Source organism: Lissotriton vulgaris, chromosome 1_1 (genome assembly GCF_964263255.1).
Source record: "Lissotriton vulgaris chromosome 1_1, aLisVul1.2, whole genome shotgun sequence".
NCBI lineage: Eukaryota > Metazoa > Chordata > Amphibia > Caudata > Salamandridae > Lissotriton > Lissotriton vulgaris.
Window position 1 is genome coordinate 626,445,322 of NC_141685.1, and position 19,430 is coordinate 626,464,751.

At 40.6% G+C, this 19,430-nt stretch overlaps 1 protein-coding gene across 1 annotated transcript in view; it reads right to left on the reverse strand.

Moving 5' to 3' along the window:
- Positions 1-19,430, reverse strand: part of LOC147747587 (vitellogenin-1-like) — a 1,134,322-nt gene that overhangs the window by 660,959 nt on the left and 453,933 nt on the right. The window contains exons 14-15 of the mRNA XM_086925703.1: positions 8,614-8,738; positions 8,416-8,523 (exon numbers count right to left, since the gene is read on the reverse strand). Coding sequence (XP_086781829.1) covers positions 8,416-8,523; positions 8,614-8,738 — 233 coding nt within the window. The remainder of the gene's footprint in view (positions 1-8,415; positions 8,524-8,613; positions 8,739-19,430) is intronic.

A 19,430-nucleotide genomic window follows, 5' to 3' on the forward strand; every position in this document is an offset into this window, starting at 1 on the left:
ATACTGCCTTGGCCCGTCTGGGCACGGACGGGGGCAGACAGGCTTGCCTTTGGTGTGCCATCGGCGTGCCGCCGGCGCGTCTGCTGCACTCCCATGCTGCAGCTGGCATTTATACCTGCCGGTTGCCTAGGCCCCACTGTGGCAGTTTTAAAAGCAGTTTCTCAATGTTTTTAAAAAGCAGTTTTTCAATTTCAAAGCAGTTTTTCATGTGCCGGGCAAAATATTTGAATATAAGATAGCCTAATACAAAATTAAACCACACTGGAGCCATGCTGTATAATTTTCACTTAAAAGAATTCTGCAATGGGTGCATGCCTACTTACTGTGCACCCTGCTCATAATGTGCCTACCACCCTTTAGGTAAATTGTTAGCACCCTTTATGTAATTTGTTGCCCAGATGAACCCTACTTTTGTGTGTGCTTTGGCTCCCTGAGGCTGGTGTGCAGTGAGAGTGCTGCCTACTGCCATTTTAGGTGGGGCCCAGAATCCATGAAACCCTCCTTGCACAGTTTGAAATGACCATGTCGCGAGTGCCATCTGTCGGTGGTGTACAATCTGCACTTAACTGGGAGGATAATTTCCTTTGTCACCTGGTCCACAATCTGACATTCGCTCTAGAAAGCTGGCATTCTTTTATTTAGATGTGGAATATCTCAGCAGGAATTTTCAGTGACCTTCTTGATCACACAAAGGCAAAATGTATACAAATGAAAAGAAATCAAGATTGGCACCAAGCACATTTCATGCTTTGAAATTGAAAAGCTGCTTTTTAAAAACAATTAGAAACTGTTTTTAAAACTGTCACTAATTATATTTCGCTGATTTTTAAAACTCACAACTGCCAAGCACATTCGTCCTGAGGTCGCTCTGACTACTAGAGCGCCCATGCAACATCCTGCCTTCTCCCGGGTCCCGTTCACATGACCACCAGTAGGGGCCTAGGCAACCGCCAGGTATAAATGCCGGCTGCAGCGCATGAGTGGGCACTCAAGACCAGAGACCGCCACCCGATCAAAAGTAGGGTTCATCTGGGCAACAAATTACATAAAGGGTGCTAACAATTTACCTAAAGGGTGGTAGGCACATTATGAGCAGGGTGCACAGTAAGTAGGCATGCACCCATTGCAGAATTCTTTTAAGTGAAAATTATACAGCATGGCTCCAGTGTGGTTTAATTTTGTATTAGGCTATCTTATATTCAAATATTTTGCCCGGCACATGACCAAGCAACCTGACCCTCACAAGGAGCAGCTTTGGTGGCAGGAACATGTACTAAGGATGCTAGGATGGTCAGAAGGTATTGATGTCCACTCACAGTGTGAATGAAGTGAATACGTTTGCTGTTCAATATGTTTCTGGTACAGTTATTTTCACCAAAGCATAGTTCAGTGTTCTCCTTTCGGATGTTTTTTTTTATTGAGATTACTGAGGGCAGGAAGTTACACAGCTGAAGTGCTGTCTGAAAATGTGTCTTTGCACAATATCTATGAGACATGCGTTTTAGTTCTTCATGAAATGGTACATTTCTTTTCTAAGGAAAGGGTATGACAGTGGGGTATACCCGCTTTCAACTGGTGAAGGCCAAATCTACCCTATCTCAAAGGTTCAGAGAATCACGTGGGTGCATATTTATAAAATATTCATGCAGCGCAATGCAACAAGCCACCTTTCTGAGCGACGCTGCATGAATGGCAGAGGGTGGGAATGTGCTGTACTTAACATTATACAGCAAATTCCTGCTCTGTGACACCACTGGTGCATAAACTGCTGCCTAGCTCCTACGCAAGCATCCTTGCACCATGGTGCAATGGTGCCTGCATTGTAGGTAGGATTGTTTTTTTTGCAGGGAGGAACACCTTCTTGCACAAAAACAATTCTCTGAGGCTATTTCCTCATTCTACGTGTACTGCAGAATTCAACACGTGTAGAAAGAGGAAAAAATGAAGAGAAATATTCCTACTTCTCCTTGTTAAGCCTCCCATTGACAGGTGGCCGAGTGGGAACTGCGATGCTCCATGTATTGAAAGCCTCGCTGGGGCGACCTACACTGCTTTGGGTTACTCCACATTTACCAAGCCACGCAGTGCCACACAAGGTGGCCCTGCGTGGCTGGGTAATGCCATTCTAGTTCTTACCTCGCCATTGCGTGGCACAAGAGTGATGCAAAATCTTTGATACATTTGCCCCTGGGTTTCCACTGCAGCCTGCCTTTTGGACTATCGGAGGGAGAGATGGGTGGCATTGACATGCACTCTGGGATACCTCAGAATTCATGGGAATACCATCTCTAGGCTGCACAAACAGCTGTCATAAAATGGAAATTAAGGGAGTTCTCTCACTAGGTAGTTATAGTTAGGACCTAGTTTCCACAGGAAATCCACAACATTCTATTTGGAATAACTTTGGCGCTGGTGGACGAATCTTCACAAATTTCTACAAGAAAATGGCCTGCTCTGCTCCGCTCCTTCCCTGAAAGTTTGGGGGGGATTTGTCAAGTTCGGGCCGAGAAAAACATGTTTCCCCTTGCAATTTTCTATAGGGACCTTTAGCCAGGGCTACAGCCCGAACGGCTGAACGGAATTACACCAAATTTGACAGAGAAGTAGAGTTTGGTTCGCAGATTGTGCTTTTTGGTGAATGGTGTAAATCCATTCAGTAGTTCCTGGGAAAATCAAAAGTAATTTCATAGCGATATCTAGAGACGAAGTACAGCACGCATACCGCAATCCGTACAATTACGAGCACAAGCTGCATGCTGATTGGATGCCAACTGTCTGTCAACACTCCAAACCAGGAAGTGGTGGCAGCCATCTTGTGCCTCGATAGCACAGAGTCACAAGAAAACAGCAAAAAAAAAGTGGAAAAATAAGGAAAGGGGGCAGGGTAGAAACATGTTGACCCTCTAGGCCTGCTCAGGGGGCCCCACATAGATCTTTAGGTGCAAAAAATTACTTTTAAAAAAAAATAAAAAAACGTGTTGTACGCGTATTGTACTCGTACGCGGTGGAAAAGGGAAAAAAAATAGAAGTTAGTTTTATTCTTAATTAGCTCTCGGGGGGCCAAATACCAGGGCAATTTTTTTTCTATAGTAGGGGGCTTGGATGTGTCATACAGGAACAAAAGAATGAAAAAAAAAGTAATGTCGAGGACAGCCATGCTCCTGCTTCCTGCGTTTTATCAGGTCAATATACTGTTTCCCATAACACAAAAGTTTATTGCAATAATTGTATGGAATTTTAACTTGAGCAAAATCAGGATGAATTTGTGGGTGTGGACGGCTTGCTGAAAATGCTGGTGCAGTTGTGCTTGGTGCAGCAGCAGGTGGGTTGTCCTTCAACCTCTGTGTTGCAGCTCGAGCAAAGCTGTTGGGGTGTAAGTTCTTCACATGTTGCTCCATATTTGCTGTGCCAAAGGAGTACTTTTGAGATAGATCACCCCTTGAAAGAATTTGGAAAATTTTACTGGTTACTTTTGGAGAATTAACCTTTTTTTGTACATCTGGAAAAGTAAAAAACTGCCAAATTAGAGATTCTTTCCTCTTCTTTGGAGGTTCTTTAGGAATTAAATATTCCTCTGAAGAATGGCTGGAAGATGAGTCCATTGCTGTTATTATGGTAAACTTCGTTCTTTTTGACAAGATTCTCAGAAGAGAGGCTTCTTCTTAGAAAGTCAAAGTAGAATTATTAAAATGGGACGGAAGTTTCAACAGTTGTAATAGGAAGTGTTATAAACCAATCAAATCTCTTCTTTTAAAGTCACATGGCTTTGCGTATGATTACGCTGTGATTATGGTGCTCTTACGATACGAGAATGCATGACATTTCACCGTGATTTGTGTAATTGCTTTCAAAAGTAATATAGGATTATTGGAACTTAAAAAATGTTTTTTTTATAATTATCCTAGGAAATGTCTTCTGTTAGTATGTTAAATAAATACATAAATATATGTTTTTAAACAATAAAAACCATTTGTGTCTTTGCATACGGGGTGCCGTACATGACGTCACACGGAAGCTTTGATGCAACGTGTAACGTGAAAGCGTATTCATAGCATATGCTGAGAATGATTAAAAGTACAAACTATTGTGCGATCACTCTCTCACTGTCAAATCAGAGAACAGGGCACGCTATGAGAATGGTTATAAGTGGTCACTCATTGGAGATCCGATTCAGCTGTGTGGTTTATCCACTGTATCATAATGTTACTTTTTAACCTGTTTAAGTTTGAGGTTTGCATGAAATACTATGCTATAGGCAGATATGGATCTTTAGGCTGTGCTTATCTGCATGAAGCTTGGTTATTATCATTTACATATAGGTGCCTGAGGGATGGAAAAGAAGTCTATGTGAATGGCGAGGATTGCACAATAGCACCAGATCACTCCTTAATTTGTAGACACATACAATTGCATGGCTCTTGTAATCAAGATGCGCCTAATTTGGCCTAAGTTTTGAAAGGTACTCCAACACCTGCTATCATACCAACGTTCAGAATACTGGAAACGTGAGTTATTTAATTTGAAATAATGCAGATTGTTGTGCAATGTTAGCAGGCATCGGTTACATGATTACGGTAACCGAGCGTGTGGTTTGCTATAAAAAAGTTGTGTTTACTCTTCTGCATGAGAAGCTGGATGTTTCCATCTGGCCGTCGATTCCGACCTTGAAAGAAGAGTCAACCAAATGAGCCGTATAAGAGCGCTATTGTCTTAAAAAGAGGCCGCTTTTACATCTGCTAGAGAAACATTTGTCCTTCATGTAGCAAACACCCGCACAGAAGTGTATGATTTATTAAATAGAGACGTGCCTCTGTATTTTGGGGAGTTAATTCAGAGTATCTTTAATGCGTCCTTGACTACGGGGTTACCTTACTTTTTTAAAGTTAGAGGCAGTGGCCTTGTGACTGTTTTTCAAAGTATATTTTGTGTCTTCTTTGCTGGTGTGCTTTTATTAATTTGTTTCCTTAAATATGGATGCACATCCAGCAGCACATGAAAATATGTCCTGGCTGTTGCTGCTCCGCAACCGAATGCTTAGTTATTACGGGGCGCTGCCTCTGGATACATTGAGTGCAGTTTATGGATTATCGTTTCGATTTTCCTTTTTCACATGCGTTCAACCTGTCTTCCATTGCCTGAGCTGCGATTTCAACTGGGCCCTTGCATTTGTGTCTCTGCAGTACGGTGTCTCCCAACGCGGAATATGACCAGATGATGAGCCCCTTAGTGGTTCATGACTTGCTCTGTTCTGGCGGTGGGATTATGGCCTAAGCAGCGATACATGAAATAATGGGATGTTGGAATGTTTTTGCTGTGGCGCATGACTTTTTGGCACGCAGTTACATTGAAGATGACCCGAGTTTTCGCCGATGGTGATAGAGGCTCTGGTCATTGAGGAACATGTATGTTCATTCTCATTATTGAATTGGATGGCTGAAATGTTTTCAGATAAGAACTATGGCCTAGATGTATCAAGCAGTTTGCGATTCGTTAAGGCCGAAATTCTGCGAATTTCGGCCTTAACGAATCGTAAACTGAAATTTTGCATCTTTTGAGATGTATGTGTGATTAGCAAAATAAGGAATCGCAATAAATTGCGATTCCTTATTTTGCATCAGCATTTAAGGAATCGCAAATGTGCGATTCCTTAAATGCCATGTATGAAGCTTTTATTTTTAGCGAATTGAGGTTAAGGACTCGCAAATTAACACGAACTTGAGGTTCGTGTTAATTTGCGAAATCCTTTAAAACAACAAAATATCACTATTTTGAAGGTGGCATGTGGCACACATACATGCCCATAGGGCATGTATGTGTGCCATATGCACACACATGTAAGTTTCAGGGGTGCAGCAGGGTGTCCATAAGACACCCCTGCACCCTTGAAATAATTCTCAAATTGCGAATTCGCAATTTGAGAATTACTGCACATTCATTCCTATGGGCCTCCTGGCCCATAGAAATGAATGGGAAAATTATTCCTTAATTGCGATTAGCAATTTGCTAATCGCAATTAAGGAATGTTAAGGAATCGCTAAAATATAGCGAATTCCTACATACATACCATTTTGCACTTCTCTAATAGCGATTCCTTACCAATCGCTATTAGAGAAGTGCAAAACGATTTCTTGATACATCTACCCCCTATGACTTCCTCTTGGAGGCTGTTGCTACATACTGTGCTTATACGCTGTTGGATTAAGACTCTTTGATTTTTCTACCTATTCTTTATTATATAGTTACTGTTTTCTATCAAACAGCGAATAATTTTTTATGCAAATTTGAACTTGACTCTGCTTTTCAGGCTTGGACTCTGCATTCCAAATTCACCCACGTTTATATCACGTGCTTCGATTGAGGAAGGGTGTTGTGTGCTGAGCCTTGCACTCACACCGTGTTAAGTTAGCATGTGATTATTAGATGGTTAAACGTCATTTTTACTTTCCTGCTCTGCTTTGCACACAACACGCACTTGTGATATTGTTTAGAGAAGGCTGAGTATTTTGTTTCACATGAGAATAATTTGTTATGCTACAGTTCTAGACTGCCTCGCTAGTTTAGTGTGTATAGTGAGAGCATGGCACATCAAGGTTATCTTGGATAATGTGTCTGTTATTTGGAATGATCCTCGCACGTTCAACCTATAACACATATGTAGCTGTGGCCACGTCTGAAACTGGCGCGTTTAATAATGTATTGTGGAGGCATAATTACACACAGTTGGAGAACATTCGTATCCTGGCAGTTTGTGCAGAACTCAATGTGATCCACTACTGCTGAATACCAGAGGTATGGGGCCGTCCATGTAATCCTATGAGACCTTCTGTAGTTATAAACTAACCTGGTAGGTAGGGAGGGTAAAATGTAGGTATATTTTAAACCTGTTTCCCGTTAGCAATATAAGATGCTTTCTCCCTTTGTATTTTATGGAATAGTAACAATGCTGACAACCTTGTTTCTGATAATATGTTTGGTTGCATGTTCTGGGTTGACTAGTATATATATATATATATATATATGTATATATATATATATATATATATATATATATATATATATATATATATATATATATATATATTCACTGAAAAAACCATAAGTTTCACAAACGATATAGTTAGGAATTAGCATTTAAAAAACCTTAGAAATTCTCTGAAAAAAACATAGGTTTCACACATGTTATAGTTAGCTGGACTTTTCACTCATACAAAACCATTAGTAGTTTAAGTCGGGCATGGATGGCCCCTTAAAACCAGTAGCAGTATCTGGATAAGTAGTAAAGCAGGTTTCTTTTAGTAGTTTAGGTCGGGCATGGATGGCCCCTTAAAATTAGTGGCAGTATTTGCCGGTTCACGTGTCCACGACGTCTGGTGGGGTTCTGATATGGGTCAATATAACTACTAAAAGAAACCTGCCTTACTACTTATTCAGCTTACCCTAAGGCGACACCATCATCGGGCGATAAGTATTTTATCAGTCAATCAAACTGATTTTTAAGCTCATTTGGAGACGCATAAAGCATAGTCTTCATTAATTCAACGACGGATCGCACATGAGATGGCATTAAATCAATTCTGACCGTTTATCACTTCATTGAAAATCAGCTATAACTTTCTATAGATTAAGGACCGCCAGCCGATTGCGACCCCTTTACCTCAAGTCTAAAAATAGGTTGGCACGGCAGGACATCCATGCTTTAACTGACCTGACACCTGCAACTAATTAATTTGCATATGTCTTTATTACATTTTAGAAATCTCAAGTGGTCTCCCGAAGAAGCCGTGTGTAACGCCGAAACGCGCGTAGAGATTCCTCATTTACCCACTTGGTTGCTGTTTTTTATGAATGTATAATTTTATTCATGTAAATTGATTTTAAATGTGATGGAGTACATATGTTGAAATTCCATATATCAATTGCTTTATAGATTGATTGTGTATATGTTTTTTTAAATAAAAATATTCTTTGTAATACATTCTAAATAAATTAGATTTATATGAACTTGTTATATAGTTTATTCTTCTTGTACACTGCTTTACTGTAGACAATGTTTGTGTTTTTTATTATTATTATGTTATTGTACCTGATATCCCTACAGGCCCTTTAAGTTGCCTAGGTATTGTTTTTTTGATCAATATTGTGCCCTGACCTAGGAACTTGTTACTAGTCTCAGGGGGTCCCTTTCTTATATGCACATTTGTTTTGCAACCATTTGGGATGCAAATGAAGAGGTTTTATTTTCTTATCTATAGGAATGTGGGGCAAACACGTGCATTGTGATATTAGTACTGATGCACATATAAGATTTACTGGAACTGACGAAGAGCTTACATTTAGAGTGTAAGCTCTCATTTCTATCCAGTTTCTGCCACTAGGAGAATGTACTTTCACCAACAGATATAGTGCATAGCTTACCTTTTTCAAAATATGTCTAATTTCATTACCACCTTGTGCTCTGCTGCTCCAGTTGTCCAAGTGTCTTTTCATTATAACTTCTTGAAGCCCTTCAGCTCGAAGTCCAACCTGGTTAATATATATTTGAAGCAAGAAACAATTAGTTTCTGTCAACTTGAAAGCGTGATAAGCTCAAAACAGTTGAATTAAACCTCAAACCTCAAAAAGGTCTGTAGTTGCTCCCAAGAGGTAAGCCTTGATGTTGGCAATAAAAGCTGTTGGAAGAGTGGTGGCTGCTTTGTTTATAACAAATAGATTTGTAGCGAAACCGCTCATGAATGCATCTGTAAAAAAAAACGGGAACAGTAAAAATAGACAGATAAAGTTTACAGCATTAAGCATTAGCAAATGTTCTTTTGCTTCTTCTGTCTCTGATGTATGAATATATAACATTCAAGTTAGCTACTTCGACCACAAGTGAGCAAAGGCAGTGTTATATTTAAGGCCGTGTTTAAATCGTGCTTTCATGTCTATTCAATATCTTTTTGGGGCTTTTATAGAATGTATGGATAATACATTTACATTTTTCAATGTTGCATAATAAACATTTAGAAGAACCCAACCATTGGGGTCTCCTCCGCTAAGGCAGGGGAGCGTCGCCACACTGCTTGTTGAGCAGTGGAAAATAAAAATAAAATGATGATAACAAGAAGTTATTATCAATTTATTTTGCTTTACAACACTAGCCAGGTCGATTAGGGAAGTGCTGGGCTGCCTGCCCTCAGAGGGAGCAGGAGTGGTTTGCACTCTCTCTCTAAATGTGCATGAGGGCTTGGCCAGTCCATTGGGGCCCCCCAAACAGTCAAACGCTCTTGGCATGTTATCCACTGAGCAGTGTTGCACAGCCCAGTGGAGAACATGCCCAGCCTCTCAGGTACTGCCTGAGCGGCCAGACTGGCCATTCAGACCAATCACTAGGCTGCTCATGCAGCGTTGTGATTGCCTTGGAGAGTCCGGGAGCCTGGGTGCTTCTGGTGCAGCAGAGAAGAAGAAGGAGAAGAGATGTGCGGCGGCGAAGAAGGAGGTACATTGATTTTTTATATTTTTTCATCCGTCCCCCGCCACACCACCCCTGTTCTAAGGGAGCTTCCACTGGACCCAACAGTTCCCTTCAGCTAAAAGTGCATTCAGTTGTGTTTCATTGACCCCACCTCTCACATTCAAGCCCCATGTGAAGTAGTACAGAAAGATTTGGGGCCTCAGTAGGTCTTACTTAACTATAGCTACGTGTCTAGGGCTGTACCAGCATCAGCTCTACCTGGCGAGATCTGGCATAGTCCTAAGTGATGTACAGTTGTCCATACAATCAATGGATAGTGTGAAGAAGTACAAGGGTAGCCAGAATGATGAAAGATATTCTTCTTTATTTCAGGATCATATAGCAGAAGCGTCCTACCCACAGAACATACAGCATCAACTGACAGCAGAGTACTTGGTAACTAGGCACCTAAACATTCCACATTCTAGAGCTGTGTCCATGAGTTACACACATTTACTAGATAATGAACAAGGGGTACGTACAAAGCAGTAACATAGGTAAATACCACACACCTTCCCCAAACACAAAAATATAAACAATGGCTGATATCCTCAGTTACAAACATAATCATGTATTCTCACAGGAGTTGCACAGGTGCGGGTACTCCTGCGCAGAGGAGAAATACATTTGGAAGAATTGGGTTGAGAATGTGAACGAGAATTGGAAGAAACAGACGGCCGTACAAGAGCAATCCTACCAAGGTTCCAAATGAACCCATCATCAGGTTTCACAGAATTAAGGAATAATTTAATAACTATGCGAGGAGTAGAGAACTTAGTACCTCCGGACTTCTGTGGAAATCGTACTCTCACACAATCACCTATGTTAACTCTTTGTCTGAGATCAAAGTTGGCATTTCTTATTGAAGACTTTAGATCCTGGAGAATCCTCCACTGAGGATCGTCAGAAACACTAATGTCAGCCCCATTCCCTCTCATCCAAGATTGAAACAAATTATTAGGTGTACTTCCCCTGAACAACTCAGAAGGAACTTTTTCAGTGGTAGAATGGGGAGTCAACCGGTTAGCCATAATCTTCTCAAATATTGCAGCTCTCCAGTCACGACCGTGTTCCTTAGCTGACTGAATAGATTATATTAATACAATACGCGGTTGAATCTCTCAACCATCCCATTACATTCTGGGTGATAGAGAGAGCACCGTTTATGAACAATTCCCTTCTTAGCTAGAAAGTCCTCCATTACTCTCGAAAACCCGTTGTACACCATTGTCAGTCAGGAGTGACTCAGGAAGGCCTTCCCTGTAGAAAATGCCTTCTAAAAATGTTATGACATCTCTGGTTTCAATACCCTGAGAGACCTTGACCTCTGGCCCCCTACAGTACATATCGATAAGTATCATAACATAAAACTGGCCTGTCTTGGAAGAAACAGGACCCAGAAAATCAAGTGCCACATGTTGCCAACATCTAATTGGAGATTCACAAACTACCATTGGTTGAGTTCTAGTTTTGCACACTTTGTCACACATCCTACACTCAGAGCCTTCTCTGACCAGCCGTTCCACAAGGATATCGATACCTGGCCACCAGAAGTGCAAACAAACTCTCTCCTTTGTTTTCGAGATGCCCTGGTGACCATCATGTGCCAAATGAATGATTGTCTTCCGAAGAGAGGACAGAGGAACAAGGCGTGTCCCTCTCTACAAAAGATAATTTTACAGTGAGAGTTCATGTCTCATATTCCAACATTTTCATGCATCCTCAGACATGGACTTAATACCTGTCCACCCATCAGACACAAACTTGCAAACTTCAAACAATACATTGTCATTTATCAATAATTCCCTCGATTCCATTTCAGATACAACACCTTCAACAACCTCACACACCTTGAAGTTGTCTATTTCCCATGTGTCTTCAGGGTCAATATCAGTAGAGAATTTGGGTAATTAACCGGGAGAGACAATCAGCAACTTTGTTGTCTATCCCAGGGATATACTTGACAACAAAATTGAAACTTGAAGTACTATGACCTATTTAGAAATCCTAGAAGAAACAGAATCTAGATCCTTCTTGCAAAATAGGTCTTTGAGATCCAAATGAACAACAAAAGAAGTGCCCCTGAGAAATATCTTGAGTTTCTTGATTGCCCAAAAAATGCAAAGTGCTTCATTTTCAATTACTGAGTCCTGCAATTCTGGACCAACAAAAGCTCTTGAAAGAAACATATTAGTTTCTTTTTTCCCATCTTTTATTTGTTTAAGGACATCTCCTAATCCTTTCGAATTAACATCAGTGACAGGGACGGAGTCCAAGGAAGTGTTGAAGCTCTATAAGAAGAGCCCTGAGAGTATGAGTATGGCAGTTAAAGCGTGGCACAAACTTATTATAATATTAGGCCATACACAAGAAAATTACCAGCTCTTCCCTGGATTGGGGAACCGGTAGTTCATCTATGGTTTTTACTAAGCGAACTTTGGGTCGAACTCCATCACATGTCAAGCGATGACCAAGATAATCAATTTCAGAAAGGTTACTGTTATCACCTGTGTGGCATCTCCTTGCATGGCAAAATGTTTCTTGATACTGAAGTGCGGCATGCCACGGCACAGAGATGCCCTGCCATGTACTATGTGGACCGAGGTGCCTGTCGTTGGGGAGCCGTGAGGAGCTGATTATTACTGAGTTGTGTAGGGTGATCTAATCAACAGACACAGTTACGTTTCCTTACCTTGGGACTAAGCATGAGCGGATTTTGCGGATTGGCAATCCGCGAATTTTGCGGATTTGCGGATTCGCAATCCGCAAAATCCGCGAATTCCCGCGAATTTGCGGATTTTTTTTTTTTTTGTGTTCGCCCGTGTTTCTGCCAGTTCGCGAGGGTTTTTACAATTTCGCAATTTGCGAACTTACCTGTCGGGTCGCAAGTTTTGCGAACTTGTTGTTTCTACGTGTCCAGCCTGTTTGGGACACTCTTCTTCATCACTGCCACTCTCTGTCACCACTGCCACTCTCTGACTACTCATGCCACCCTCTGGCCCACCCATGCCACCCTCTGTTTCATCACTACACCCTCTGGTTGTCCAGTGTACATTATTTTCGGCAAAGCAAAGCACACCTTCCCTGCCTCAAGTGACCTGAATTAATTTGGGGCTGATTAATGTGTCACAGAATATTTTTTTAGCTGGCACCTGCTTCCTTAGTGCGCCCTGATTAGTGATCTTTTGCACTTGCTAAGTGCTTTCATTGTTGCAAAATTAGTTACAACACCTGCCCTGCCCCAACTGACAATAATGAATTAGGGGCTGATTAATGGATTTTAACTTCCAGCCTGGCTCCTGCTTGTCTCCCTTAGCTGTAATTCAGGACCTTTGTGGCATATGTGTAACTATTCTGAGGTTCAGAGCAGGGTCACATAATAGTTTCAACTGGCAACTGAACTCTGGAGGGGCCCCTCAGGAAGCCCTACAGGAAATGGCTACTAATGATGTGCCTGAACTTTTGAACCTGGTAAGTAGTTACTTTCAGTTTTGCCAAGATCGTATTTCTGCAATTTCGCACTTATTCGCGGGGCGCGAACTCACGCTAACAGTGCGAGCAGCGCGAGCAAAATCCGCTGCTCGCGGATTTGCGGATTTTGCGGGAAATTCGCAAATCTCGCGGATTGCGGATTTCCCGAAAATCCGCAAAATCCGCGAGCGGAACGGATTTTCCGCCCACACCTACTTGGGACCCACTGGAGATTTAATTATGAGCACATATCCTTGGACAGCACCTATTTAGGTTTCAGTAGGTCTGCATGTTCCAGAATACCATTGGGCATGGAGAAGTCCCATTCGGGAAGGGAAAGCAATGAACGTCCACACAGCTGCCGGGACTTTGTGCTGCAGCCAGTGAACAAGGGAGTGATGCCTGAAACAAGTTTGGCAATGTCGATGGTGGGGATGATTGTTACATGCCTGTTACCCACAATCAAACGGAGGTACTGTTATCACCTGTGTGACATCTCCATGCATGGCAACATTTTTCACAATATATATATGTGCATGTATATTATAGCATTATATTATTTGATTTTTATTTAATTTAAATGTAATATAATATTTATTATATAGGTAATATATACAATAATTTTTAAATTAAAAATATACATTTTTAATATGTTTCAAAATGTAGGAATAATAAGAAATGACAATAAATATATATTTTACACACAGTGATGAATATATTATTTTATATGTTAATGTTTAATTTTAAATATATAGGTTTACATTATTGTGTCTTCTATATACTATTTGTTTTATTTTATATGTTAAAGATTATGTGTGAGTACGGAATATTGATTGTGGATATAAAATTGTTTGTGTCCAACGCCTTCCCTAAACCTTTTTACATTGGAGTGGGGCTAGTACATGTCACTCATTTAGTTTCTAGCACCTTCCTCAAAACGGTTTAGTTTGTAGAGAGAATAACAAGTCACCCCTTTAGTGTTCACCATTGTTACCAACATGGTTTGGATTGGATTGGAAATAGTGAATGTTGTCCTTTTAGTCTCCAATACCTTCCTCACAATGTTTCAGATTATAGTGAGAATTGTAAAAGCTGTCCTTTAGTGTCCAACACATTTCCCAAAATAATCTATAATGGACTGGGAGTAGTAAATGTTGCCCCTTTTGTGCCAAACACTTTCTCCAAAATGGTTTGAATTGGAGTTGGAATAGTAAAAGTATCTTGGTTAGTTTCCAACAACTTCCCCAAAACGGTTTAGTTTGGAGTTAGTGTCTAACAACGGTTTAGTTTGGACTTAGTGAGTAACATTTTCCCCAACTTGGGCTAGATTGGATTGGGAATAGTAAATGTCATTCATTTAGTGTCCAACACCTTCTCCAAATTGGTTTAGACTGGAGTGGAAATTACAAATGTAACTCCTTTAGTGTCCAACCCTTCCCAAAATGATTTATTGGAGATGGAACAGTAAATGTTACCTCTTTTGTTTCCATCACCTTCCTGAAAATGGTTTAGAGTGAGAATAGGAAATGTTGCCCTTTAGTAACCAACACCTTTCCCAAAATGGTTTTAAATGGAGTGGGACTAGTAAATGTTGCCCCTTTAGTCTCCAACCCCTTCTACAAAATGGTTTACATTGGAGTTGGATTAGTAAATATTGCCCCACACCTTCCCCAAAATGACTTACTGTGGAGAAGGAAAAGTAAATGTCTCCCCTTCAGTGCCCAACACCTTCCCCGAAATGTTTTAGATTGGAGTGGGAATAGTAAATGTTATCAGTTTAGTGTCCAACACTTCCCCGAAAATAGTTTACGTGGGAGTGGGACTATTTGATAGTAACATTTCAGTGTAAAATTCCTTTGTTAAATTGTATTTCTATGTCATAGGAGTAGCTTATGTCATTTAATTAGGATTGTTAATGTTTAGAAAGATAATTAACATAGATGATGGCTCTATATTTGTCATAAATAACATTAGTATTTCCATATTTTCAAAGAATAAAAGCATTATCAGTTCTTCTGTATTCTCTCAGTTTACAATAACATTTAAATTTTTTTTAACATATATATTTATAGTTACAAAAACATTTATACATTGATAAATAAAACAAATTTTCTTGCATTTTTTATATTAACTGAACAAAGTAAATCATTTTTAAAAAGAGTTATAAGGTGTACATTTTGCAGGCCTTTTTCTATTGTTTAATATTTGTTTTTAATTAATTGATTTGTTTTATATACATATTCTGAACATAGTTTTCACATACGTTTTTTAAGTAAGTATTAAATAGTTGTATTCGTTTTATACTAATATGTGATTTGTACTTCACAATCTTTTTTGAATATGTAACTTTTTTAACATGTTTAATCATTGTTTTTCATTGTGATTTTTTTTTCATTTAAAAATTATTTTCCCATTAATTTCTACTTTGTAGTCAATTTTGTAATTATTTGTTTTTTTCCAGGTCAGTACAGTACTGCTGGTTGTTGAAATAGGTAAGTTCTCTTTTTTTTTTTTTAGTGTAGGTTTAGAGGGTAGGGAGCATGTGGCGGCAGGTCTAGAGGTTAGTTATGGTGTTGTTTTTGGTTATTTTGTACATTTGTTTGCAGTCATTTTAGCTTCTTTCACTAGTGTGTTGGTTTGAATTTTCAGACAGTGTTTTAATAATGTATTGATAGGTTATGTTATATTGTGCTATGTTTTTACTTTTTGATGATTAATTGTCATGCCTAGCAGGCAGGGAGTTAGGGATGGTCATAGCAGTAGAACAAAGATCGTGTCGGGAGTTGTGGATGGTATATCTTGGAGAGATTTGTGTTGGCGTTCCCAGCGGGCGTGGATGCTGTAGTGAAAGTGCAGATCTCACTCTGCTGATCTTCGCCGTAATACAAAGTGTAAGGTTTGCCAGAGTTTCACGTTGGTGGGGGCAGCAAGATCTTGGCATGAAAAGGCCTGTTTGCAGTTGAAAATAATATCTTTTTTCAAGGAGGAGTTCAACTGATGCCGCACCAAGAGTCTAGGACCTAGAAGGCACCTCTTCAGGATCAGGAACTCACTTCTGTTGCAGGTCCAGGGAGGCCCAGTGCAGCAAGTCAGCTGGGCAGTTGCAGAGAGTCATCAGGAACGGGCTGTGTCCCTGTCGCTCAGAAAAGGATGTCAGTCAGCTAGTCCTTAGAGTCACTTCACCCTGGGATGAAGGTTGTATTTCCAATCTTCCTTCCCAGCAAACAGGGTAGACCTCAAGCAGCAGAGCAGCAAGGTATCCTTTGACTGTAGTATCCACACGTGAAGGAGTGTACAGAAGGATGGGTTTGAGAGTCCCCTTTTTATATCTGGTGCCTACTTCAAAATGGGAAAAGTTTCTGGATATTCCCCCTACAGGGGTATCTAGAATGTCCTGACTCTCTGTCCTGTTCGCAGTCTGCCTGGGGGCACAATAGGCTACTACAAAATTATTTGTGTGTGAGCTGAGCCAGTGCTTTTGAAGTGCAAGTGTGGTAGGTCACAGTTCCACCCGCCCATCAAATCAGATATGGTCCATCTGCCCAACACCCAGAGCCTCCTTTGTGATACTGTCTTGATATAATACACAACGACAAACTCCCAACTATGCCTAATCATGTGGCCCAGAATCAGGCTGCAGGCACCAAATGGTTAGGACAAGAGAATGCCAACCTACAATGTAATTTTCAGAATTGTGACTTAAAATTCTGACCTTACTGTTTAAGAGGGTTTAAATTACAATTTGCCAGACACCAAACATATCTTTCTAACCTGCTCCTTATCAAAAGTTAACAATTATTAAATGTGATAAGGAAACCCAATGCTGTCTTTTGGAAGAGGTAGGCTTCACAGTAAAGAAAAACAAATTTAGGACTTTTTCACAACTAGGACATGTAACACTTAAAGTATGTTTCTAATTTTAAATACACTGCACCCTGCCCTATTGGCTGTTTAATGCCTCCCTCTGGGGTGCCATGTATACATTAAAAAGAGAGATTTAGGCCAGTAAAAAATGTTTATTTTGACCAACGAGTGGCAGTTTACAACTGAACACACAGACTGCAAAGGCAGGTCTGGAACATTTTTGAAAAGCTAGGTAAGTTGTGATACAATCAGTGCTGCAGGCCGACTAGCAGCATTTAATTTGCAGGCCCTGGGTACCTGTAGTAACACTTTACTAGGGAGATACACGTCTTGCAGATGCTGGGGAAATGTCTCCCACTTCTACCATTGAACTGTGGTCTGTGGTCCAGGCATTGGTCACATCTAGATTAGAGTATGCCAATGTTTTGTATCTGGGCCTGCTTGATTACCTGCTTAGGCGCCTGCAGGTGGCCCAAAACACAGCCGCCAGAGCAGTTCTTATACGGAAACGAGGACCCATATTTCCCCTCATCTCAAAGCTCTGCACTGGCTCCCTGTGGAAAAGAAGATGACGTTTAAGGCCCTGATGGTATTCTTCAGGGCCTTTCATAGGAGCGGCACACGCTACCTCAGCAGGAGAGTAGCCCAATATACACCACCTAGAACCTTGAGATCCTCCTCCTGGAACCTAGCTTCGGTTCCCAGAATATTTCACGCTCGATCAGGAGGCACCTCCTTCAGGTTCTTGGGTGCACAGGCATGGAACTCTCTCCTGATGTCATTAAGATCTGTGAGGGGCCTAGCCACTTTGAGGAAATCATTTACAACTGGTTATTCCATCAATAAATTTTCCTTATTTTAGCAGCTTTTTACAGCATTAGTGACAGGGTGTCTGTTGGGTGTTGGGAAGGCATGTCTGTTATGTTATGTTATTTTATGTTATGTTATGTTATGTTATGTTAATAAAGCATTTATTAAGGTCACTATCACGGATTGGTTTCTTGGCGCTGAGATCAACAGTAACATGTCTGAGAGCCCGGACACTCTAGTTGAGTAACTGTGAGCTATACAAGTGTCTTCATTAATTCATTCATTACATTCCACTCTGCATCTCGGATCAATCCATAGTTGTATCGAAAAATCTTCTTCTGTTCATATGTGACATAGATGTGTGGGTGTGAATGTTGTATTTTTTAATTTTTATTCTTTGAATGTTATATTTTGATGTGGTGAAATACTCAGACACACATACACATCTTAAATTATGTCACAGAAAAAATCCCATGTGACAAGGTGAGTTTCCATGTGTTTGTAAGAATTTTGAATGAATTTATAGTAATGAAATGGTATGACAAATCAAGTCAACTTCGCTATGGGCAATTTAAAAAACAATATGGCAAATTGTTTCTTTACCTCTTGATAACCAACTGCACTCAAATTCACAGCAAAAATTAAGGACCTAGAAGAAGTATCACAGTGAGTGGAAGTTGTGGACTATAGGTATAACATAGGTTTGGGTATTTTTTTTATATGGCCTGAGTATACTGCTTTACATAAAAGGTTGTTCCAGACATTGACTTGGTGAATGAGCAGCAGTAATGATTTATATACTGGAACATTGTGGGTACTGCCTACTTGGGCCCATATAATATATAGGGTAACCTGTCCTTGTTTGTGCCATTGTGCATTTTCAAGCTGGTGTGCCAGGGCAAGCAAGTACATTACTCTCTATTACAATGAATGTGCAGCCTCCAGCGCATTCTGGAACTCCCATATTCAGTCAAATATGGAGCGGCTGCATCAAAGCTACTCCTCGTTGTGCAAGCAGCAACCTGCCTGCTTTTTAAAGGAGGGATTAGAGATTGTTTGCAGGTGGATTCAGTGAGTGACTGAATCCACCTGTCGGAGGATTTCAGGGGGCGTCTATTGGAACCCCTTTCACCGCTCCAGATGGTTGCCCTCGGGGAGCTTACTGACACTGTAAGACCTTTTTGTGGCACACTGTCAATGCCTTTCCCAAAGGCATGTTTGCTTCTGTACTCACGTCGGTAATATAGCATGGATGCAGAGAGAGGCAAAGTGATTTCCTCATTTTCATGGGGCCATGCCCCCAACCAAATGAAAGATCACCTCATGTGCTACATGTGCTACAGCACTACCAGTGTTACAGAAGGGGCCACACAAGCATCTGCAGCCTCTTCTGTAATACCATTGTGCCCCAGGGGCGGAAAAAGCTGGTTTACCCGCCTGTTGTGCCCCTGGTCAATGTGAGTAAAGCATCCTTTGGTTTAATGCAATTTACGACACTCAGGCATTTTGGATAAGATCTTTTTGATGGTGCTGTTGATATTTGGTTTTTTCAATATTTTTCTTATTAATTATTTTAGATGTATGTACATTATGGGTATGAGCCGGGTCTAACATGTACATACTGATTTATTCGGGTACGGTAGGTACTGGCCTAGTAAATGTGCTTTACATACTGAGGCTTTGAAAATAGTGGTCAGGTTAAGGTGTTGGAATTGCCTGGGTACTAGTGCAATGCATAAACTGGCTTCGCCATGGAGCTACAAAAGGTAAGGCAATACTGGTCTAGCTATGT